This window comes from Solea senegalensis, linkage group LG15 (genome assembly GCF_019176455.1).
Source record: "Solea senegalensis isolate Sse05_10M linkage group LG15, IFAPA_SoseM_1, whole genome shotgun sequence".
In the NCBI taxonomy this organism is placed as follows: domain Eukaryota; kingdom Metazoa; phylum Chordata; class Actinopteri; order Pleuronectiformes; family Soleidae; genus Solea; species Solea senegalensis.
In genome coordinates, this window is record NC_058035.1 from 3,567,510 (window position 1) to 3,588,418 (window position 20,909).

The 20,909-nt window shown below is 44.4% G+C and overlaps 1 protein-coding gene and 39 non-coding genes across 40 annotated transcripts in view; 38 read left to right on the forward strand and 2 right to left on the reverse strand.

Annotated features, from left to right (window-relative positions):
• Positions 1 to 1,196, forward strand: part of LOC122782039 (alpha-2A adrenergic receptor-like) — a 1,990-nt gene extending 794 nt beyond the window's left edge. Inside the window, exon 2 of the mRNA XM_044046224.1 lies at positions 1 to 1,196. This exon is cut by the window's left edge and continues 409 nt beyond it. Coding sequence (XP_043902159.1) covers positions 1 to 832 — 832 coding nt within the window. The 3' untranslated portion in view covers positions 833 to 1,196.
• Positions 1,197 to 6,156: 4,960 nt separating this feature from the next.
• trnar-ucg lies at positions 6,157 to 6,229 on the reverse strand. Its single transcript has one exon. It is a non-coding gene; the product is annotated as a tRNA-Arg (tRNA).
• A 257-nt stretch (positions 6,230 to 6,486) lies between these two features.
• trnan-guu lies at positions 6,487 to 6,561 on the forward strand. The gene has a single exon. It is a non-coding gene; the product is annotated as a tRNA-Asn (tRNA).
• Positions 6,562 to 8,446: 1,885 nt separating this feature from the next.
• Positions 8,447 to 8,521, forward strand: trnan-guu. Its single transcript has one exon. It is a non-coding gene; the product is annotated as a tRNA-Asn (tRNA).
• Positions 8,522 to 8,633: 112 nt separating this feature from the next.
• On the forward strand, positions 8,634 to 8,708 carry trnan-guu. Its single transcript has one exon. It is a non-coding gene; the product is annotated as a tRNA-Asn (tRNA).
• A 113-nt stretch (positions 8,709 to 8,821) lies between these two features.
• Positions 8,822 to 8,896, forward strand: trnan-guu. The gene has a single exon. It is a non-coding gene; the product is annotated as a tRNA-Asn (tRNA).
• A 111-nt stretch (positions 8,897 to 9,007) lies between these two features.
• Positions 9,008 to 9,082, forward strand: trnan-guu. The gene has a single exon. It is a non-coding gene; the product is annotated as a tRNA-Asn (tRNA).
• Positions 9,083 to 9,265: 183 nt separating this feature from the next.
• Positions 9,266 to 9,340, forward strand: trnan-guu. The gene has a single exon. It is a non-coding gene; the product is annotated as a tRNA-Asn (tRNA).
• A 112-nt stretch (positions 9,341 to 9,452) lies between these two features.
• On the forward strand, positions 9,453 to 9,527 carry trnan-guu. The gene has a single exon. It is a non-coding gene; the product is annotated as a tRNA-Asn (tRNA).
• A 111-nt stretch (positions 9,528 to 9,638) lies between these two features.
• Positions 9,639 to 9,713, forward strand: trnan-guu. Its single transcript has one exon. It is a non-coding gene; the product is annotated as a tRNA-Asn (tRNA).
• A 420-nt stretch (positions 9,714 to 10,133) lies between these two features.
• On the forward strand, positions 10,134 to 10,208 carry trnan-guu. The gene has a single exon. It is a non-coding gene; the product is annotated as a tRNA-Asn (tRNA).
• A 102-nt stretch (positions 10,209 to 10,310) lies between these two features.
• Positions 10,311 to 10,385, forward strand: trnan-guu. Its single transcript has one exon. It is a non-coding gene; the product is annotated as a tRNA-Asn (tRNA).
• A 113-nt stretch (positions 10,386 to 10,498) lies between these two features.
• Positions 10,499 to 10,573, forward strand: trnan-guu. Its single transcript has one exon. It is a non-coding gene; the product is annotated as a tRNA-Asn (tRNA).
• A 112-nt stretch (positions 10,574 to 10,685) lies between these two features.
• On the forward strand, positions 10,686 to 10,760 carry trnan-guu. Its single transcript has one exon. It is a non-coding gene; the product is annotated as a tRNA-Asn (tRNA).
• Positions 10,761 to 10,872: 112 nt separating this feature from the next.
• Positions 10,873 to 10,947, forward strand: trnan-guu. Its single transcript has one exon. It is a non-coding gene; the product is annotated as a tRNA-Asn (tRNA).
• Positions 10,948 to 11,199: 252 nt separating this feature from the next.
• On the forward strand, positions 11,200 to 11,274 carry trnan-guu. Its single transcript has one exon. It is a non-coding gene; the product is annotated as a tRNA-Asn (tRNA).
• Positions 11,275 to 11,758: 484 nt separating this feature from the next.
• On the forward strand, positions 11,759 to 11,833 carry trnan-guu. Its single transcript has one exon. It is a non-coding gene; the product is annotated as a tRNA-Asn (tRNA).
• Positions 11,834 to 11,946: 113 nt separating this feature from the next.
• Positions 11,947 to 12,021, forward strand: trnan-guu. Its single transcript has one exon. It is a non-coding gene; the product is annotated as a tRNA-Asn (tRNA).
• A 112-nt stretch (positions 12,022 to 12,133) lies between these two features.
• Positions 12,134 to 12,208, forward strand: trnan-guu. Its single transcript has one exon. It is a non-coding gene; the product is annotated as a tRNA-Asn (tRNA).
• A 112-nt stretch (positions 12,209 to 12,320) lies between these two features.
• On the forward strand, positions 12,321 to 12,395 carry trnan-guu. Its single transcript has one exon. It is a non-coding gene; the product is annotated as a tRNA-Asn (tRNA).
• Positions 12,396 to 13,175: 780 nt separating this feature from the next.
• Positions 13,176 to 13,250, forward strand: trnan-guu. Its single transcript has one exon. It is a non-coding gene; the product is annotated as a tRNA-Asn (tRNA).
• A 113-nt stretch (positions 13,251 to 13,363) lies between these two features.
• trnan-guu lies at positions 13,364 to 13,438 on the forward strand. Its single transcript has one exon. It is a non-coding gene; the product is annotated as a tRNA-Asn (tRNA).
• A 112-nt stretch (positions 13,439 to 13,550) lies between these two features.
• On the forward strand, positions 13,551 to 13,625 carry trnan-guu. The gene has a single exon. It is a non-coding gene; the product is annotated as a tRNA-Asn (tRNA).
• A 112-nt stretch (positions 13,626 to 13,737) lies between these two features.
• On the forward strand, positions 13,738 to 13,812 carry trnan-guu. Its single transcript has one exon. It is a non-coding gene; the product is annotated as a tRNA-Asn (tRNA).
• Positions 13,813 to 14,064: 252 nt separating this feature from the next.
• Positions 14,065 to 14,139, forward strand: trnan-guu. The gene has a single exon. It is a non-coding gene; the product is annotated as a tRNA-Asn (tRNA).
• Positions 14,140 to 14,241: 102 nt separating this feature from the next.
• trnan-guu lies at positions 14,242 to 14,316 on the forward strand. The gene has a single exon. It is a non-coding gene; the product is annotated as a tRNA-Asn (tRNA).
• A 112-nt stretch (positions 14,317 to 14,428) lies between these two features.
• trnan-guu lies at positions 14,429 to 14,503 on the forward strand. The gene has a single exon. It is a non-coding gene; the product is annotated as a tRNA-Asn (tRNA).
• Positions 14,504 to 14,615: 112 nt separating this feature from the next.
• trnan-guu lies at positions 14,616 to 14,690 on the forward strand. The gene has a single exon. It is a non-coding gene; the product is annotated as a tRNA-Asn (tRNA).
• Positions 14,691 to 14,792: 102 nt separating this feature from the next.
• Positions 14,793 to 14,867, forward strand: trnan-guu. Its single transcript has one exon. It is a non-coding gene; the product is annotated as a tRNA-Asn (tRNA).
• A 113-nt stretch (positions 14,868 to 14,980) lies between these two features.
• On the forward strand, positions 14,981 to 15,055 carry trnan-guu. The gene has a single exon. It is a non-coding gene; the product is annotated as a tRNA-Asn (tRNA).
• Positions 15,056 to 15,167: 112 nt separating this feature from the next.
• Positions 15,168 to 15,242, forward strand: trnan-guu. Its single transcript has one exon. It is a non-coding gene; the product is annotated as a tRNA-Asn (tRNA).
• A 112-nt stretch (positions 15,243 to 15,354) lies between these two features.
• trnan-guu lies at positions 15,355 to 15,429 on the forward strand. Its single transcript has one exon. It is a non-coding gene; the product is annotated as a tRNA-Asn (tRNA).
• Positions 15,430 to 15,534: 105 nt separating this feature from the next.
• trnan-guu lies at positions 15,535 to 15,609 on the forward strand. The gene has a single exon. It is a non-coding gene; the product is annotated as a tRNA-Asn (tRNA).
• Positions 15,610 to 15,721: 112 nt separating this feature from the next.
• On the forward strand, positions 15,722 to 15,796 carry trnan-guu. Its single transcript has one exon. It is a non-coding gene; the product is annotated as a tRNA-Asn (tRNA).
• A 259-nt stretch (positions 15,797 to 16,055) lies between these two features.
• Positions 16,056 to 16,130, forward strand: trnan-guu. The gene has a single exon. It is a non-coding gene; the product is annotated as a tRNA-Asn (tRNA).
• Positions 16,131 to 16,636: 506 nt separating this feature from the next.
• trnan-guu lies at positions 16,637 to 16,711 on the forward strand. The gene has a single exon. It is a non-coding gene; the product is annotated as a tRNA-Asn (tRNA).
• Positions 16,712 to 17,299: 588 nt separating this feature from the next.
• On the forward strand, positions 17,300 to 17,374 carry trnan-guu. The gene has a single exon. It is a non-coding gene; the product is annotated as a tRNA-Asn (tRNA).
• A 102-nt stretch (positions 17,375 to 17,476) lies between these two features.
• On the forward strand, positions 17,477 to 17,551 carry trnan-guu. Its single transcript has one exon. It is a non-coding gene; the product is annotated as a tRNA-Asn (tRNA).
• A 113-nt stretch (positions 17,552 to 17,664) lies between these two features.
• Positions 17,665 to 17,739, forward strand: trnan-guu. Its single transcript has one exon. It is a non-coding gene; the product is annotated as a tRNA-Asn (tRNA).
• A 2,960-nt stretch (positions 17,740 to 20,699) lies between these two features.
• On the reverse strand, positions 20,700 to 20,771 carry trnae-uuc. Its single transcript has one exon. It is a non-coding gene; the product is annotated as a tRNA-Glu (tRNA).
• Between the last annotated feature and the right edge of the window lie 138 nt (positions 20,772 to 20,909).

The window sequence follows — 20,909 nt, forward strand, 5'->3', positions numbered from 1 at the left end:
CTGGTCCGTAACTCAAGCCATCGAGCACAACCTGAGGCGGACGCCTCGTAGGATTAAATGCGCAATCTTCATTGTTTGGGTGCTGGCGTCCATCATTTCATTCCCTCCACTTATCACAATGAAAAAGGACGAGGGCAAAGAGGACAAACCCGCATGTCAAATAAATGAGCAGAAATGGTACATCATATTCTCCAGCACGGCCTCCTTCTTCGCACCCTGCCTTATCATGATTATGGTGTACGTGAGGATATACCAGATTGCAAAGAAAAGAACACGAGCCCTACCAGGCGAAAGGCAAAGGGAGAACAGGAACTTCGAAGACGCACAGTGCGGCCTGGAGCCTCTGCAGAGACAAGACGTGGAGGGGAACGAGGTGGAGGACGGCGGAGACGTCAACGGATTTGATGTGGAGGAGGAGGAGCAGTCGTCCTCTGACGGCAACGACACCATCCTGTGTTCCATGAAGAAAAAGAAGGTTCTCCGCACGACCAAGGTGGTTCAGGTGGTGGCCGGTGAAAAGCCAGAGGTGCAGCCTTGCGTGAGGGTGAGCCGGTGGAAGGGAAGGCAACGCAGAGAGCGGCGCTTCACGTTTGTCCTGGCAGTGGTCATGGGAGTGTTTGTCCTCTGCTGGTTCCCCTTTTTCTTCACGTACACGCTCACGGCCGTGTGCAACACCTGCTGCGTCCCAGAGACGCTGTTCAAGATGTTTTTCTGGCTTGGTTATTGCAACAGTTCACTGAATCCTGTTATATACACTGTGTTCAATAAAGACTTTAGGAGGTCCTTTAAAAAGATCCTTTGTAAAGTGGATAGAAGAGGCATAAGACTGTGATTTCTAATGTACATGTGCTTCAAAAGCTGCATCCACATGCTCCCACTGTATGTAAATATACCATTAAACAGATGTTATTATATATTTATTAACAATTTGTAACATATTTTATTGTTTTACCCTCTTTGTGAGATGATTCTATGTGAGTATATATTTGTTTTATGATGTCAAATCATGCAGAAACGTATGTAATGTGCAGTTTGTTTGACATCTGTTACTCTGACCAACTGTGAGGTCAGATTTCTGTGTCAACAATGCAGATGCATTTTCCACTCGTCTCTGTATGTTCTGTGACTCTATTTGATCCAGTCAGTCAATGCTCAGATCATCACCATGTCGTGTATGTAAAGTCGATAATATGACAGCTGTGGCGCACACATTGACTTTTCAAATGATATTTGCTGCCAAATATGTTTAAAAAAACCTGAAAATCCATTAAAGTCTGTAATGTGAATAAACATGGGCAGATATTTTATTGTGGCTGAAGCATCTACAGCAAATTAAATGCAGAGCGTGCCTCTAATCTGTAAACTAAGCATCTTTGTGTCTTTCTCTTTGGCTCTGAGTAACCATCACCTGAACAAGAGAGGAAATACTGATTTAGAGAAGGATATAAAATGTTAAAAAGCTTTAGTACCGCAGATAAAAGAAATGTGCACATGAAAGCAAATCCCATGCTATCCCCACAGATCTGACTATCTCCTTCTGTCATAACAAGCACAAGAACAAGACAATTATGTGAAAAGAAAATTATGCCTGGGAGGTGCTGGCGGTGGCACAACAATACTGAGTGCAGTTTATCATGAATTATAGCCCTTCATATCAGGATGTCATTAAATCCTCCCCCGGAGTCAAATAGAAATCACACAGCGATAGAAATATGAGTGGCTGCTGCAAATTACACTGCAAGGGTAATATCCACACACAGGCTTATCAATGCGTCGTGTTCCACCATGTTATCAACGTTTCCCTGCCTCTTATCCGTCTCACAGCTTCCACAGCACTATAACCAATCCTTTTTTCATATATGTATAATCCTCTCTTTAACAAATAGACTTTTAGAACTGTGAGAACCTGAAATAAAACAAATACATCACACACACACAACTGTTTTAACTCAGCAAATATTTCCAGTAGCCGACTCACTCACTCACATACAGTATATTTACAGTAAATAGGAGAACGATTCCCATGACTTGCTCTCTGGGTCTTGCGGTGTTCTTCAGATTCCTGTGGCAAATATGTTTGGGTACACCCTCTTTCTTGAATCTTAAAATACAACGTCTTAATGCTTAACCACAAATGGTAAACTGCTGATAAGGTTCCCACGAAAACAACCTGATAAAACGCTGGCATTTAAAAAGCTGAGTGGCGACAAGAATTCAAGCAGGATGAAGCAGGATTTAACAACTTTAGCATTAAACAAAGGTGTTTGATTATTAGTTGGCTCTGCTGAAGCGGTTAGTATCAAGGCACATGGGCAAAAATACATAAAACACATTTAAATGTTGAGCTGCAACTATTATTTTCATAATCGATTAATCTGTTGATTATTTTCTTGATTAAATGAGCACTTGTTTCTCAAAACTGGAAATTATGATGCTCTTATCTGTCTTGTTTTGTCCACAAACAAAGTTGTTTTTGATTTCTTTGTTATATGGAGCAAAGAAACCAGAAAATATTGACATTTAAGAAGCTGAAAAATCAGAAAACTAGTTTTAATCATGGAAAAACCCTCAAAAATGATTATTGATTATCAAAGTCACATACATTATATTTATAGTGTAAACTTTAACACTTACTATTTAAAAGGTTATGTATTCTTTACATACAGTGTTTTGAAAGACTGAATGCCTTGTAAATGGTTTCATTAAAAATGCCACTACGCTTGAGCAGCAGGACACATTCATTATATTTTAAAGGCACAAGCTCACCAAGTTATAAAGAAATGAAATGCCAAGTAAATATCCTGACACATTAATCCAGAGTAAACCCCGTAAACACTGGCAAGGACATACAGAATGGTGTAAATGGATGTTGTCAAATGTGTAACGTGCCACTGATTTTAGTTTTCACTCTTCTACACTTCAGTCCACGTCAGTGTAAATTACCGGTGGTTACAAACTGTAGCCCATTTGTTATGAAAACAACTGTGTGTGCGCACACGCACGTTTGCACAGCATTCATTCTGAGGACCCTCATAAACGTAATGCATCATTCCCCAGCCTCTTAAACATCACAACAAGTGCCTAAACCTAACCAGTTAACACCTATCTTAACCTATCTACAATTTAAATCTTAGTCCCATGCCTAACCAGTTCCTCAGAAATTAGGTTTTACCTCATTCGGACCAGCTTTTGATCTCCATGAGGACTACTGGTCCTGACATGGTCAGTGTTTATGTCAGAAAAGGTCATAAAGAGGCTACAAATACAAGTACAGTACATCACTTATATCTTAGTGAGGACACACAATAGACATAATTCCCTAGCCCCTCACAACTAAGTGCCTAACCCAAACCCTAAAACCAGGTCTTAACCATTAAAAAGCCCTTTAAAGTTGTGAGGACCAGAAAAATGTTTTGGACCTCACAAAAATATAAATACACACACACACACACACACAGGTCCATGCAGCATCATTGTGACAGCCTGACCAAAGTGTCGTCCCTTACCTTAACCAATCCATACTTTAAATCTTAGTCCTAAATGTAACCAGTCAGAAATTAGGTTCTACCTCATTAAGACCAGGTTTTGGTCTCCATGAGGACTACTGGTCCTGACATGGTCAGTGTTTATGTCAGAAAAGGTCATAAAGAGGCTACAAATACAAGTACAGTACATCACTTATATCTTAGTGAGGACACACAATAGACATAATTCCCTAGCCCCTCACAACTAAGTGCCTAACCCAAACCCTAAAACCAGGTCTTAACCATTAAAAAGCCCTTTAAAGTTGTGAGGACCAGAAAAATGTTTTGGACCTCACAAAAATATAAATACACACACACACACACACACAGGTCCATGCAGCATCATTGTGACAGCCTGACCAAAGTGTCGTCCCTTACCTTAACCAATCCATACTTTAAATCTTAGTCCTAAATGTAACCAGTCAGAAATTAGGTTCTACCTCATTAAGACCAGGTTTTGGTCTCCATGAGGACTACTGCTCCTGACAAGGTCAGTGTTTATACCACTTATGGTCCTACAGAGGTATCAAATACCAGTGTTCACACACACACACACACTGCTGAGTAAGTGATTTATGTCCCTCTTTAAAGGCCACATCAGTGCATCACGATTTATGTGAGTGACACCAAAGCTTATGATTTGCTCTGTAAGCCTCGTCTGGTAGGAGTTCCCACAACTTTCACACTGCACTGCTCCCTGAAGTCACTCCTCTCCATTTGTCTCTAATTGCTCCTGCCTTCATACATCTTCTGTCCTCTTTAGAGCTCCAAGTCATGTCTCTCAAAGAAGCTGCCACTGGACTTAAAGACCACAGGGAGAAGAATGCATCCCAGTCCAGACGGGATCTCAGACCATACTAACAAGTTTAAATCATAGCTTGGGATGAATAGAGGGTTTTTAATTGAATGTCGGGTCATTCGTTGTGGATTGGGAACAATGCATCATGTACGCAGGACAGATAATACGTCCTCCGTATTGAATTGATAAGGATGCAAGATAATAGAATTACACTCTGAAAGATGTAACCAGCAGGAAGAAGCTGTTTGTTTTGCCTCATGCAGTTACTCCCTCTTTCTTTTTGTGTTACTTTCTCCTCTCCTCTTACACAACATTGAATCCACAATGGAAATGTTACTTTTCACACTTTAAAAGGTCCAGTGTGTGAATTTTAGGTGAAATTATTCCGGCAGATATTGAAATAATTATAACTAGTAGAGGTCGGCATGGTGTATCATCTAAGATCTATGATTGTTGCTATAAAGATATGCAAATTGACATTATTGAATTATTGTTTGCTGTTGTTTGTTTGCTTCACAGTTTACGGTAACAGTAGAGCATCTGAATGTTTACCCATTCAATGTTTCCACACTGCAGTTCAGTTGAGGTCATCTTTGAACATTGTGTCCATTATGACATAATCTGTAAGCAACAATGAATAACAAATGATTACATTTTAAAGGATATCGACTTATTTCACTTCACAACTTTGTCACACGATATTGCAGCCTTGAGTATTGGCCACAGGTAAATCTGGAGCCCGGGGACCAGCCCCACAGACGTACTTAGCTCCGTGTGTGGAGCTTCAGGACACATTTAAAACACAGAAAGCTCTTGACATGGCTGGTTTTTGGGGTATAATTAACAAACGGAGGCTGTTGAAAGTCGACAGGTGGCGCTGGTTTATGAAATAATGTTGTTTTAGCAGCTTGCCACAGGATGAGCTAGCGTCGTGCTAACGGCTAGCTCTCGCTCGCTGTGTGGCTTCCTAGTCTCTGATTTCAGAGGTTAAAGAGAAATGTTTAACCTGAAATAGCAGTAGCACACACACTGTTGTTGTGATCATGTGTCTACATGCATCCAACACGCAGAGCCCACATGATCACAGCGGGCGCTGCTGGATAGAAGTGCTGGAGTGGAATGGACTGCTTGTATTGGAGCACTTACATCGGAGAATTTAAAGGCAGTCCGATATAATCCAATAATAATCCGTGTGCTACCACACGGTTTAGGTTGCACCTCCACTACAAAAAAGTACCTACTCAACGTGGGCGGAGACATCACTGCAAGGCTGCGTGAAACTGTGGCGGCTTTGTTTTATATGCGACACACACACACACACACAAACGAGTGTCTAGTGACTTTACACCAGACTCCTGGTAGTTGTTGGAGATTAACCCACGTTTTTAGGATTGTTAAGTAGTTTAAACTGATCTACAGTTCGGCACTGTTCAGCTTGATTTCTGCCCAAAAGTCTCCGGAGTACAGTCTCCTCCTCCACACACTACAGTGGCAGGGTCTGTGATATGGAGGACGAAACCTGACTTGTGTATAAATGAATAAATAAATGTATATAGAAATACAGAAATAAATACAAAAATAAATAAATAAATGCATAAATAAATACAGAAATAAATGAATAAATGCATAAATAAATGTATAAATAAATACAGGAATAAATAAATAAATGCATAAATAAATGAATAAATAAATAAATACAATAAAATAATAAATGCTTTACATTAAACAAATAATGGACGTGTGGAGTAGGTTTTTTTGAAGTGGAGATGCAACCTAAACCATGATGCGCCAGTGGAAACATACCACAAGCCCTCTGATTAACATATAATATCCCAACCACGAAGGGACTCGAACCCTCAATCTTCTGATCCGAAGTCAGACGCCTTATCCATTAGGCCACGTGGTTGTGGCAATAAGATCGTGATGCTGAAAATTATTCCTCTTAATCACAAAAAAAACAGTGGTGAGGACATACAGAATTAATTGTGTAAATGGACGTCTGAGCCATGTTTCTACTGTGCAATCCGGTCAGCAAGTTCAGGCCTAGGATGATCACGTGTTTTTGGCTTCCCATGTCCAAAAAGAAAGTTATTTCAATTCTCACCATATGGTTGCCGGTTCAGATCCCAGGACAGGTGAAGTGCTAGAGTCCCACTGACAGATGTCTCTGTGGCGCAATCTGGTTAGCGTGTTCGGCTGTTAACCGAAAGGTCGGTGGTCCGAGCCCACCCAGGGACATTAGATGTTTTTGGCAACCCATGTCCTATTGGGCTTGTCACAATATGGTTGCCGGTTCAAATCCCAGGACAGGGAAGTGCTAGAGTCCCCTGACAGAAAACCCAGTGGTGCTTGTCTGGAATATCTCCCATCCTCATGTGAAGCCAAAATTCATACATGATGAGCAATTTCCTAAAAATATCAAACATTTCAAAAGGTCAAAATAAGGCGTAGCAAATGTTGCTTTGGCCCCATTCTTGCTTAAATACTATAATCACATAATCAGAATGAGCCAACAATATACACCATGTCATTCCTGCCTTTGTACATAAAAGCTAAAAATAGATTATAAAATACTAAATACTCCATGTGATGTCAGAACAGTTTTATTTACTTAATGTGACTGAGTTAGGGCATGTTGAGAAAATAGGATAAGAGCTTTTCTGGCTGCACTCCATCAGTCTCTTTTGTGTGTTCATTTAGAGCACAATGCAATGAATCGCTAATTTTTCACATAATAAACAAAAATGTGGATACTCTGAACTTTGACTAGTGTGGGCAGCAAATGCTCTTGGGTATAATGTGAGTTTGTGTGTAAGGACAAGGGGGGAAATGGGTGAAACATTTTTCAAGGCTGAATTTTTATTCCCCAAGTATGGGTTTGTCCTAACCTTGACCCTAAAGGTCAACGTAAAGTAAACATTTTAAGACAAAAATGCATGAGGAACCGAGTTTAACTCCACTAAATTATTCCCATCTCTCACCATGTTTAAAAAGCAGATACTGCTACTGCTTTCTGTCAAACTCCACACTTTATCTACAGCAGTGATTCTTATGCTTGACAGGAAATCCTCACTGGTAACGAATAACGCTCTGCTCCAGACACGATATTTCTTCCTTAGACATCATGTACTGTCCCAACTATTGATCGCATCCACTTCCAATCCAGCAAACTCTATACCTCATGCTTGAGCTCATACACACACCAACATTCTTCTGAATGATGTCACCTACACAAAAACAAGTAGTTTCATCTGTGCTCGGCACCAACCTGTTCAGGGGTGGGTCAAAATATTGATTTGGTGATATGCAGTGATATGAATAGATTAAATTTGCATCATAAATATGTTTTTTTTAATTGTTGCATATTAAAACAACCACTTATATTTTGAAATTTGAAATTATCCAATCCAATCCAACTTTATTTGTAAAGCACTTTAAAACACAGAGGATCAAGGTGCTGTACAGAATAATGGATAAAAGACAGAAGAAGTAAAAGAGAGAAAAGCTCACACAAGGCAATGGAGTACATATAAAAAAAGAAATTAAAATGGTAAATTGATGATAGGAGCTCATGACATCCACTGCAACTGTTGCTTTTCCCAAAAAAGTTGGGCTTTATTTTTTTTTACTTGACTGGCTGCCGACTGACCAGACGAGACTGTCAGTGGCCCGCAGGTAATTTGAGTTTGAGACCCCTGCTCTAAAGTAAGCAATCCCAGCCAGTTTCACTTGCCGGGTGTCACAACTTCATATCTCCTCTTGGTGGTGCTGCTCAAATGAATCAGGAAAACTTGGGGAGAAGTTAGCTGGCTGACGAAGAGCAAATTTACAGTGGAATAAAAAGGTCATGTGTTTCACATGTCCAAAAACAAAGCCATTTTGTTTCTCACCACATGGTTGGCAGTTCAAATCACAGGACAAGTGAAGTGCTGGGATGCCACTAAGAAACCCCTCTGTGGTGCAATCTGGTTAGCACATTCAGCTGTTAATCGAAAGGTTGGTAGCTCGAGCCCACCCAGGGACGGTCAAGTGTTTAGGGCAACCCATGTCCAAAAAGGAAGCTATTGGTTTAGTCACCTTCTGGTTGCTGGTTCAAAGCCCAGAACAAAAGAAGTGCTGAGACACCTCTGTGGCGCAATCTGGTTAGCGCGTTCGGCTGTTAACCGAAAGGTTGGTGGTTCGAGCCCACCCAGGGACGGTCATGTGTTCTGGGCAGCCCACATCCATAAAGGATGCTAAAGGTTTTGGCACCTTCTGGTTGCTGGTTCAAAGCCCAGAACACGAGAAGTGCTTAGACACCTCTGAAACATGTCTCTGTGGCGCAATCTGGTTAGCGCGTTCGGCTGTTAACCGAAATGTTGGTGGTTCGAGCCCACCCAGGGACGGTCATGTGTTTTGGGCAAACCCACCACCAAAAAGGAAGATACTGGTTTTGTCACTTTCTGGTTGCTGGTTCAAACCCAAGAACATGAGAAGTGCTGAGACACCTCTGAAACATGTCTCTGTGGCGCAATCTGGTTAGCGCGTTCGGCTGTTAACCGAAAGGTTGGTGGTTCGAGCCCACCCAGGGACGGTCATGTGTTTTGGGCAAACCCACCACCAAAAAGGAAGATACTGGTTTTGTCACCTGGTTGCTGGTTCAAAGCCCAGAACACAAGAAGTGCTGAGACACCTGAAGAAACTTGTCTCTGTGGCGCAATCTGGTTAGCGCGTTCGGCTGTTAACCGAAAGGTTGGTGGTTCGAGCCCACCCAGGGACGGCATTCTGTTTTTGGCAACAAACCTCCAAAAAGGAAGCTAAGGTTTTGGCACCTTCTGGTTGCTGGTTCAAAGCCCAGAACACAAAAAGTGCTGAGACACCTCTGAAAACTGTCTCTGTGCAATCTGGTTAGCGCGTTCGGCTGTTAACCGAAAGGTTGGTGGTTGAGACACCTCCAAAACATGTCTCTGTGGCGCAATCTGGTTAGCGCGTTCGGCTGTTAACCGAAAGGTTGGTGGTTCGAGCCCACCCAGGGACGGTCATGTGTTCTGGGCAGCCCACATCCATAAAGGAAGATACTGGTTTTGTCACCTTCTGGTTGCTGGTTGAAACCCCAGAACACGAGAAGTGCTGAGACACCTCTGAAACATGTCTCTGTGGCGCAATCTGGTTAGCGCGTTCGGCTGTTAACCGAAAGGTTGGTGGTTCGAGCCCACCCAGGGACGGCATTCTGTTTTTGGCAACAAACCTCCAAAAAGGAAGCTATTGGTTTTGGAACTGCTGGTTGCTGGTTCAAAGCCCAGAACACAAAAAGTGCTGAGACACCTCTGAAAACTGTCTCTGTGGCGCAATCTGGTTAGCGCGTTCGGCTGTTAACCGAAAGGTTGGTGGTTCGAGCCCACCCAGGGACGGTCATGTGTTCTGGGAAGCCCACATCAATAAGGATGCTAAAGGTTTTGGCACCTGCTGGTTCAAAGCCCAGAACACGAGAAGTGCTTAGACACCTCTGAAACCTGTATCTGAGGCGTAATCTGGTTAGCGCGTTCGGCTGTTAACCGAAAGGTTGGTGGTTCGAGCCCACCGAGGGACGATTACGTGTTCTGGGCAGCCAATGTCCAAAATGGAAGATACTGGTTTTGTCACCTGCTGGTTCAAAGCCCAGAACACAAGAAGTGCTGAGACACCTCTGAAACATCTGAAACCATGGATGTTCGAGACGGCCTTCTGTTTTGGGCAACAATCCTCCAAAAAGGAAGCTATTGGTTTTGGCACCTTCTGGTTGCTGGTTCAAAGCCCAGAACACAAGAAGTGCTGAGACACCTCTGAAACCTGTCTCTGTGGCACAATCTGGTTACCGCGTTCGGCTGTTAACCGAAAGGTTGGTGGTTCGAGCCCACCCAGGGACGGTCATGTGTTTTTGGCAGCCCACATCCATAAAGGTTTTGGCACCTACTGGTTGCTGGTTCAAACCCCAGAACACGAGAAGTGCTGAGACACCTCCGAAACATGTCTCTGTGGCGCAATCTGGTTAGCGCGTTCGGCTGTTAACCGAAAGGTTGGTGGTTCGAGCCCACCCAGGGACGGTCATGTGTTTTGGGCAAACCCACCACCAAAAAGGAAGATACTGGTTTTGTCACCTTCTGGTTGCTGGTTGAAACCCCAGAACACGAGAAGTGCTGAGACACTTCTGAAACATGTCTCTGTGGCGCAATCTGGTTAGCGCGTTCGGCTGTTAACCGAAAAGTTGGTGGTTCGAGCCCACCCAGGGAAGGCCTTGTGTTTTGGGCAGCCCACATCCATAAAGGAAGATACTGGTTTTGTCACCTTCTGGTTGCTGGTTGAAACCCCAGAACACGAGAAGTGCTGAGAAACCTCTGAAACCTGTCTCTGTGGCGCAATCTGGTTAGCGCGTTCGGCTGTTAACCGAAAGGTTGGTGGTTCGAGCCCACCCAGGGACGGCCTTCTGTTTTTGGCAACAAACCTCCAAAAAGGAAGCCTTTGGTTTTGGCACCTGCTGGTTGCTGGTTCAAAGCCCAGAACACAAAAAGTGCTGAGACACCTCTGAAAACTGTCTCTGTGGCGCAATCTGGTTAGCGCGTTCGGCTGTTAACCGAAAGGTTGGTGGTTCGAGCCCACCCAGGGACGATTACGTGTTCTGGGCAGCCAACGTCCAAAATGGAAGATACTGGTTTTGTCACCTGCTGGTTCAAAGCCCAGAACACAAGAAGTGCTGAGACACCTCTGAAACCTCTGAAACCATGGATGTTCGAGCCCACCCAGAGACGGCCTTCTGTTTTGGGCAACAAACCTCCAAAAAGGAAGCTATTGGTTTTGGCACCTTCTGGTTGCTGGTTCAAAGCCCAGAACACTAGAAGTGCTGAGACACCTCTGAAACATGTCTCTGTGGCGCAATCTGGTTAGCGCGTTCGGCTGTTAACCGAAAGGTTGGTGGTTCGAGCCCACCCAGGGACGGTCATGTGTTTTTGGCAGCCCACAACCAAAAAGGAAGATACTGGTTTTGTCACCTTCTGGTTGCTGGTTGAAACCCCAGAACACGAGAAGTGCTGAGACACCTCTGAAACATGTCTCTGTGGGCGCCCAATCTGGTTGTGATTAAATTACCGAAAGGTTGGTTGACCCACCAGGGGCCGACACTTGTGTTTTTGGGCAACAAACCTCCAAAAGGAAGCTATTTGTTTTGGCACCTTCTGGTTGCTGGTTCCAAAGCCAAGAACACAGAGAAGTGCTGAACACCTCCTGGCTCCTGTCTGTGGTAATCCTGTGGTTAGCGTTAGGCTGATAACGAAAGGTTGGTGGTTGAAACCCACCAGGGATGGCCAACTTCTGTTTTTGGCAACAAACCTCAAAAAGGAAGCTATTGGTTTTGGCACCTTCTGGTTTACGGCACAGTTTCAAAGCCCAGAACACGAGAAGTGCTTAGACACCTCTGAAACATGTCTCTGTGGCGCAATCTGGTTAGCGCGTTCGGCTGTTAACCGAAATGTTGGTGGTTCGAGCCCACCCAGGGACGGTCATGTGTTTTGGGCAAACCCACCACCAAAAAGGAAGATACTGGTTTTGTCACTTTCTGGTTGCTGGTTCAAACCCAAGAACAAGAGAAGTGCTGAGACACCTCTGAAACATGTCTCTGTGGCGCAATCTGGTTAGCGCGTTCGGCTGTTAACCGAAAGGTTGGTGGTTCGAGCCCACCCAGGGACGGCCTTGTGTTTTGGGCAACCAACCTCCAAAAAGGAAGCTACTGGTTTTGGCACCTTCTGGTTGCTGGTTCAAAGCCCAGAACACAAGAAGTGCTGAGACACATCTGAAACCTGTCTCTGTGGCGCAATCTGGTTAGCGCGTTCGGCTGTTAACCGAAAGGTTGGTGGTTCGAGCCCACCCAGGGACGGTCATGTGTTCTGGGCAGCCCACATCCATAAAGAATGCTAAAGGTTTTGGCACCTTCTGGTTGCTGGTTCAAAGCCCAGAACACGAGAAGTGCTGAGACACCTCCTAAACATGTCTCTGTGGCGCAATCTGGTTAGCGCGTTCGGCTGTTAACCGAAAGGTTGGTGGTTCGAGCCCACCCAGGGACGGTCATGTGTTCTGGGCAGCCCACATCCATAAAGGAAGATACTGGTTTTGTCACCTGCTGGTTGAAACCCCAGAACACGAGAAGTGCTGAGACACCTCAGAAACCTGTCTCTTAATCTGGTTAAGCCATTTCTGTTAACCCGAAAGGTTGGTGGTTTGAGCCCACCAAGGGACTGACTGCATTCTGTTTTTGGCAACAAACCTCAAAAAGGGAAGCGCTATTGGTTTTGTACCTGCTGGGTTTTAGTTCAAAGCCAGAACACAAAAAGTGCTGAGACACCTCTGAAACTGTCTCTGTGGCACCAATCTGGTTAGCGCATTCGGCTGTTGAAAGGTTGGTGGTTCGAGCCCACCCAGGGACGGTCATGTGTTCTGGGAAGCCCACATCAATAAGGATGCTAAAGATTTTGGCACCTGCTGGTTCAAAGCCCAGAACACGAGAAGTGCTTAGACACCTCTGAAACCTGTATCTGAGGCGTAATCTGGTTAGCGCGTTCGGCTGTTAACCGAAAGGTTGGTGGTTCGAGCCCACCGAGGGACGATTACGTGTTCTGGGCAGCCAATGTCCAAAATGGAAGATACTGGTTTTGTCACCTGCTGGTTCAAAGCCCAGAACACAAGAAGTGCTGAGACACCTCTGAAACATCTGAAACCATGGATGTTCGAGACGGCCTTCTGTTTTGGGCAACAATCCTCCAAAAAGGAAGCTATTGGTTTTGGCACCTTCTGGTTGCTGGTTCAAAGCCCAGAACACAAGAAGTGCTGAGACACTTCTGAAACCTGTCTCTGTGGCACAATCTGGTTAGCGCGTTCGGCTGTTAACCGAAAGGTTGGTGGTTCGAGCCCACCCAGGGACGGTCATGTGTTTTGGGCAAACCCACCACCAAAAAGGAAGATACTGGTTTTGTTACCTTCTGGTTGCTGGTTGAAACCCCAGAACACGAGAAGTGCTGAGACACTTCTGAAACATGTCTCTGTGGCGCAATCTGGTTAGCGCGTTCGGCTGTTAACCGAAAAGTTGGTGGTTCGAGCCCACCCAGGGAAGGCCTTGTGTTTTGGGCAGCCCACATCCATAAAGGAAGATACTGGTTTTGTCACCTTCTGGTTGCTGGTTGAAACCCCAGAACACGAGAAGTGCTGAGAAACCTCTGAAACCTGTCTCTGTGGCGCAATCTGGTTAGCGCGTTCGGCTGTTAACCGAAAGGTTGGTGGTTCGAGCCCACCCAGGGACGGCCTTCTGTTTTTGGCAACAAACCTCCAAAAAGGAAGCCTTTGGTTTTGGCACCTGCTGGTTGCTGGTTCAAAGCCCAGAACACAAAAAGTGCTGAGACACCTCTGAAACCTGTCTCTGTGGCGCAATCTGGTTAGCGCGTTCGGCTGTTAACCGAAAGGTTGGTGGTTCGAGCCCACCCAGGGACGATTACGTGTTCTGGGCAGCCAACGTCCAAAATGGAAGATACTGGTTTTGTCACCTGCTGGTTCAAAGCCCAGAACACAAGAAGTGCTGAGACACCTCTGAAACCTCTGAAACCATGGATGTTCGAGCCCACCCAGAGACGGCCTTCTGTTTTGGGCAACAAACCTCCAAAAAGGAAGCTATTGGTTTTGGCACCTTCTGGTTGCTGGTTCAAAGCCCAGAACACAAGAAGTGCTGAGACACCTCTGAAACCTGTCTCTGTGGCGCAATCTGGTTAGCGCGTTCGGCTGTTAACCGAAAGGTTGGTGGTTCGAGCCCACCCAGGGACGGTCATGTGTTTTTGGCAGCCCACATCCATAAAGGTTTTGGCACCTACTGGTTGCTGGTTCAAACCCCAGAACACGAGAAGTGCTGAGACACCTCCGAAACATGTCTCTGTGGCGCAATCTGGTTAGCGCGTTCGGCTGTTAACCGAAAGGTTGGTGGTTCGAGCCCACCCAGGGACGGTCATGTGTTCTGGGCAGCCCACATCCATAAAGGAAGATACTGGTTTTGTCACCTTCTGGTTGCTGGTTGAAACCCCAGAACACGAGAAGTGCTGAGACACCTCTGAAACATGTCTCTGTGGCGCAATCTGGTTAGCGCGTTCGGCTGTTAACCGAAAGGTTGGTGGTTCGAGCCCACCCAGGGATGGCCTTCTGTTTTTGGCAACAAACCTCCAAAAAGGAAGCTATTGGTTTTGGCACCTTCTGGTTGCTGGTTCAAAGCCCAGAACACAAGAAGTGCTGAGACACCTCTGAAACCTGTCTCTGTGGCGCAATCTGGTTAGCGCGTTCGGCTGTTAACCGAAAGGTTGGTGGTTCGAGCCCACCCAGGGACGGTCATGTGTTTTTGGCAGCCCACATCCATAAAGGTTTTGGCACCTACTGGTTGCTGGTTCAAACCCCAGAACACGAGAAGTGCTGAGACACCTCCGAAACATGTCTCTGTGGCGCAATCTGGTTAGCGCGTTCGGCTGTTAACCGAAAGGTTGGTGGTTCGAGCCCACCCAGGGACGGTCATGTGTTTTGGGCAAACCCACCACCAAAAAGGAAGATACTGGTTTTGTCACCTTCTGGTTGCTGGTTGAAACCCCAGAACACGAGAAGTGCTGAGACACCTCTGAAACATGTCTCTGTGGCGCAATCTGGTTAGCGCGTTCGGCTGTTAACCGAAAGGTTGGTGGTTCGAGCCCACCCAGGGACGGCCTTGTGTTTTGGGCAACCAACCTCCAAAAAGGAAGCTATTGGTTTTGGCACCTTCTGGTTGCTGGTTCAAAGCCCAGAACACAAGAAGTGCTGAGACACATCTGAAACCTGTCTCTGTGGCGCAATCTGGTTAGCGCGTTCGGCTGTTAACCGAAAGGTTGGTGGTTCGAGCCCACCCAGGGACGGTCATGTGTTCTGGGCAGCCCACATCCATAAAGAATGCTAAAGGTTTTGGCACCTTCTGGTTGCTGGTTCAAAGCCCAGAACACGAGAAGTGCTGAGACACCTCCAAAACATGTCTCTGTGGCGCAATCTGGTTAGCGCGTTCGGCTGTTAACCGAAAGGTTGGTGGTTCGAGCCCACCCAGGGACGGTCATGTGTTCTGGGCAGCCCACATCCATAAAGGAAGATACTGGTTTTGTCACCTGCTGGTTGAAACCCCAGAACACGAGAAGTGCTGAGACACCTCTGAAACGTGTCTCTGTGGCGCAATCTGGTTAGCGCGTTCGGCTGTTAACCGAAAGGTTGGTGGTTCGAGCCCACCCAGGGACGGCATTCTGTTTTTGGCAACAAACCTCCAAAAAGGAAGCTATTGGTTTTGGCACCTGCTGGTTGCTGGTTCAAAGCCCAGAACACAAAAAGTGCTGAGACACCTCTGAAAACTGTCTCTGTGGCGCAATCTGGTTAGCGCGTTCGGCTGTTAACCGAAAGGTTGGTGGTTCGAGCCCACCCAGGGACGATTACGTGTTCTGGACAGCCAACGTCCAAAATGGAAGATACTGGTTTTGTCACCTGCTGGTTCAAAGCCCAGAACACAAGAAGTGCTGAGACACCTCTGAAACCCCAAACTCCTGAAACCATGGATGTTCGAGCCCACCCAGAGACGGCCTTCTGTTTTGGGCAACAAACCTCCGAAAAGGAAGCTATTGGTTTTGGCACCTTCTGGTTGCTGGTTCAAAGCCCAGAACACGAGAAGTGCTGAGACACCTCTGAAACATGTCTCTGTGGCGCAATCTGGTTAGCGCGTTCGGCTGTTAACCGAAAGGTTGGTGGTTCGAGCCCACCCAGGGACGGCCTTCTGTTTTTGGCAACATACCTTTTTTTCCCGTCTGCTACTAGCCTTATCAACAAGGCCCGGAGACCCCCCCCGACACTCTGACTCCTCACACTCCTCCTCTGCCTCTACATGTCACATTATCATTACATCCTTTTTATGCGTTATATTAACGTCATTACTGTGTTCATTACTGTGAACTTTGCACTTTGCACTGTTACTCACTTCTGCCCAGTCATACTGCTCTTTACTGCTCTTTCTGTAGTGCTCTTTTTCATCTTTAATAACATTTATATACTGTGTATATATACGTTTACTGTTCACTTTAGAAAATTTTGTATGCTTGTTATGCGCCAATGACACCAGAACAAATTCCTTGTATGTGCAAATCGTACTTGGCAATAAAGCTCTTCTGATTCTGATTCTGATTCTGATACCTCCAAAAAGGAAGCTATTGGTTTTGCACCTTCTGGTTGCTGGTTCAAAGCCCAGAACACAAAAAGTGCTGAGACACCTCTGAAAACTGTCTCTGTGGCGCAATCTGGTTAGCGCGTTCGGCTGTTAACCGAAAGGTTGGTGGTTCAAGCCCACCCAGGGACGGTCATGTGTTCTGGGCAGCCCACATCCATAAAGGATGCTAAAGGTTTTGTCACCTTCTGGTTGCTGGTTCAAAGCCCAGAACACGAGAAGTGCTTAGACATCTCTGAAACAGCAATCTGGTTGCGCGTTGTTAACCGAAAGTTGGTGGTTCGAGCCCACCCAGGGACGGTCATGTGTTCTGGGAAGCCCACATCAATAAGGATGCTAAAGGTTTTGGCACCTGCTGGTTCAAAGCCCAGAACACGAGAAGTGCTTAGACACCTCTGAAACCTGTATCTGAGGCGTAATCTGGTTAGCGCGTTCGGCTGTTAACCGAAAGGTTGGTGGTTCGAGCCCACCGAGGGACGATTACGTGTTCTGGGCAGCCAATGTCCAAAATGGAAGATACTGGTTTTGTCACCTGCTGGTTCAAAGCCCAGAACACAAGAAGTGCTGAGACACCTCTGAAACCTCTGAAACCATGGATGTTCGAGACGGCCTTGTGTTTTGGGCAACAAACCTCCAAAAAGGAAGCTATTGGTTTTGGCACCTTCTGGTTGCTGGTTCAAAGCCCAGAACACAAGAAGTGCTGAGACACTTCTGAAACCTGTCTCTGTGGCACAATCTGGTTACCGCGTTCGGCTGTTAACCGAAAGGTTGGTGGTTCGAGCCCACCCAGGGACGGTCATGTGTTTTTGGCAGCCCACATCCATAAAGGTTTTGGCACCTACTGGTTGCTGGTTCAAACCCCAGAACACGAGAAGTGCTGAGACACCTCCGAAACATGTCTCTGTGGCGCAATCTGGTTAGCGCGTTCGGCTGTTAACCGAAAGGTTGGTGGTTCGAGCCCACCCAGGGACGGTCATGTGTTTTGGGCAAACCCACCACCAAAAAGGAAGATACTGGTTTTGTCACCTTCTGGTTGCTGGTTGAAACCCCAGAACACGAGAAGTGCTGAGACACCTCTGAAACATGTCTCTGTGGCGCAATCTGGTTAGCGCGTTCGGCTGTTAACCGAAAGGTTGGTGGTTTGAGCCCACCCAGGGACGGCCTTCTGTTTTTGGCAACAAACCTCCAAAAAGGAAGCTATTGGTTGTGGCACCTTCTGGTTGCTGGTTCAAAGCCCAGAACACAAGAAGTGCTAAGAGTCCTGTTAAGCGTGTCTCTGTGGTGCAATCTGGTTAGCCTGTTAACGGAAAGGTTGGTGGTTCGAGCCCACCCAGGGACGGTCATGTGTTTTGGGCAACCCACCTCCAAAAAGGAAGCTATTGGTTTTGTCACCTTCTGGTTGCTGGTTAAAAGCCCAGAACATGAGATGTGCTGGAACACTTCTGAAACGTCTCTGTGGCGCAATCTGGTGTGCTTTGGCTGTTTACCGAAAGGTTGGTGGTTCGAGCCTACCCAGGGACAGTTATGTGTTTTGGGCAGCCCATTTCACAAAAGGAAGCTATTTTATGGAATAAACAACAAATTGATAAATCAAGAAAATAATCAACAGATTAACAGGTTATGAAAATCATCATCACATCGTTAAAAAAAACTTTTTAAAAGGGTTTTCACATAAATAACCTTTCTACTTGGCCCTATTTTATGTCACACCAACATGTTTTAAATGACTGAACTGCCTTGACTGCCTTGATGCTCAAGCAGCAGGACGCATACATTTTATTTTAAAGGCACAAGCTCACAGAGTAACAGAGAAATTAAATGCCAAGTAAAAATCCAAAAACATTAATCCCGAGTAAGCCATGAATACACTGGCGAGGACATATAGAATTAATCATGTAAATGAATGTTGTCAAATGTATCACGTGCCACTGATTTTTAGATTCACTTTTCGACACTTCAGTGTAAATTAGCAGCACTCACAAACTGTAGCCCATTTGTTTTTGATAACAACTGCACATTATTTAGTAATCCAATGATTACAGCTTTAATGTCACTCTTATTAACAAATAGAGTGAGGTTCCCAACCACAAACCCTCAAACTTCTGATCCAAAGTAAGACGCCTTATCCATTAGTCCACATGGTCTGAACAACTGCCCCATCCCTAACAATTTTGTGTAAACACTAGCTGAAACGAAGAAGCCTCAATTGTTTGAGCACAATTTTTAAATACCTCACAACAAATGACTTTATAATAATATATGATTTTCAACTAACCCTTACATATTAATATCTTAATTTCAACTACGAAGGTACTCAACTCCTCAATCTTTTGATCTGAAGTCAGACGCCTTATCCATTAGGCCACATGGTCTCAACAACTGGCCCATCCCTATCCATTTTGACATAACTTGAAATGATGACAAAAAAATTGTAAGGAAAGCATGTAATACAGGGATGAAATGCCAACTTGAAATCCGATGTATAAACTTTGTCCTAAATTTTGATGATTTTACACACTATACCTTTAAAACATTGTGTTTGACTCTGTTTACATGTTTTAAAAGAATAGCTGAAATATACAAGTCTCATTCATTTGGGTGCACACGCTTTGCATGAATTTACAAACTCAAAGTCAGATGCATTCATTATCCATTAGGCAACGCAGTCGCAGTGTCATGAAAAATTACCTGTGACCTCGAAAGGACAATGATGTGTAGTGTCTTGTTTGATGACCATTTGATTTAGTTGTTTGAAAATAAAAAAGTATTAAGTTATGATAAAAACTTATTAATCGATGATCAAAATAGTTGACAATCAATTTAATAATTGATTAATCATCAATTAACTGTTAACTGCCCTAAAAATAAACATACAGAAATAACATTAAAACTTGCCCTCTGCTGATTTTCCATTTGTGTTTTTACATAATTCAGAATGTTACACTGAAAAAAACCCACTTTGTGTTTATGCTTTTTTTTTATTATCTTTGTTGTGTTTGAAGCTGCAAAATGGACGGTAGAGTGGTCTTGCAACCGGAGACCAAATTCCAGTTCCGACTGCTACACAGCAGTAACAGCTTTTATTCTGTGGATTCAGACAAGTGTGTTGCAGCACTTACCTCGACAGGTTAGCAGATGGTGCCTCATGTGGCAGGTGATTTATATTGATAGGTGTCTTTGTTCACCAAACATTAAAGATGTAGGAGGTAGATGGGACCCATCTGGAGACATCATTCCATGGAAATCTGTTGATGAAATTACAAGAAACTGTTTACTATTTACTTTACTATGACACAATGTGGACATCAGCAACTCGTGTAGTGTTTTTTTTCTTTTTTCTACAACCTCTGCATACAGGCAGACATTAAATGCTTAACTGCATTTTTGTAATATCTTTGGTTGCTATAGTTACTCTGGAGATTGAGGAAATACATTAGCAAGGTGTTATTATAGATTCAGGTAATGGTGACCTTAGTGATCCATCATTGACAATGCAATAAAAAAAACAGGGGCATTCATTTAGAATAATTGCCACCATCCAGCTACATTAAATTAATGTAAACATAAATGCACCAATGTTAAAATTTAAAGAAAAAAATCTATATTAATTATTAACAGTAGATAATCAGTAAGTGAACCAATTGCAAATAAACATTAGTTTTCCACGAGTACAAATGGCAATGACTGGACAGCAGAAGCAGAAGAGACTCAAAGTCATCACCAGCAAATGTGGAAGTCATTTACAAGATTTACAAGATTGTTATTTCAGGGTTTGCATATGTAAACAAATACACATAAAACCCTCAGATAAGATAAAGACAAAAAGTCAAAATGCAAAGCAGAATGTAAATGTGTTTCCCAGAAGACCTGATAATGGCAGATTATGAGATGATTGGTGATCGGCCTCCAGACGCTAATTTGTGATTTTAATTCAATGGCCTGGAGGAAGGGAGGGAGGACTTCCTGCTTTGAGATTGTAAATTTACATTTGCATATTATATGTAAATTCTCATGAGATCCCTATCCTTCCTATTTTTAATTCTTGATTTAGATTGATTTCTATTCTATTCTATTATTTAGCTAATCATATTTTCAATTGTTTATCTTGTGAAAACTACAGTTCCCATACCGGGAGTTGAACCCGGGCCGCCTGGGTGAAAACCAGGAATCCTGACCGCTAGACCATATGGGACTTGCATATGACCATGACAACATCACAATATGTGATTTCTATAGACAAACCTTTGTATATAAGGTAGCATTTGCTAAACCTGGTGGTCATCAGTCTACTCATAAATGTCCACATTTCTCATCTAATAACTGTATAATA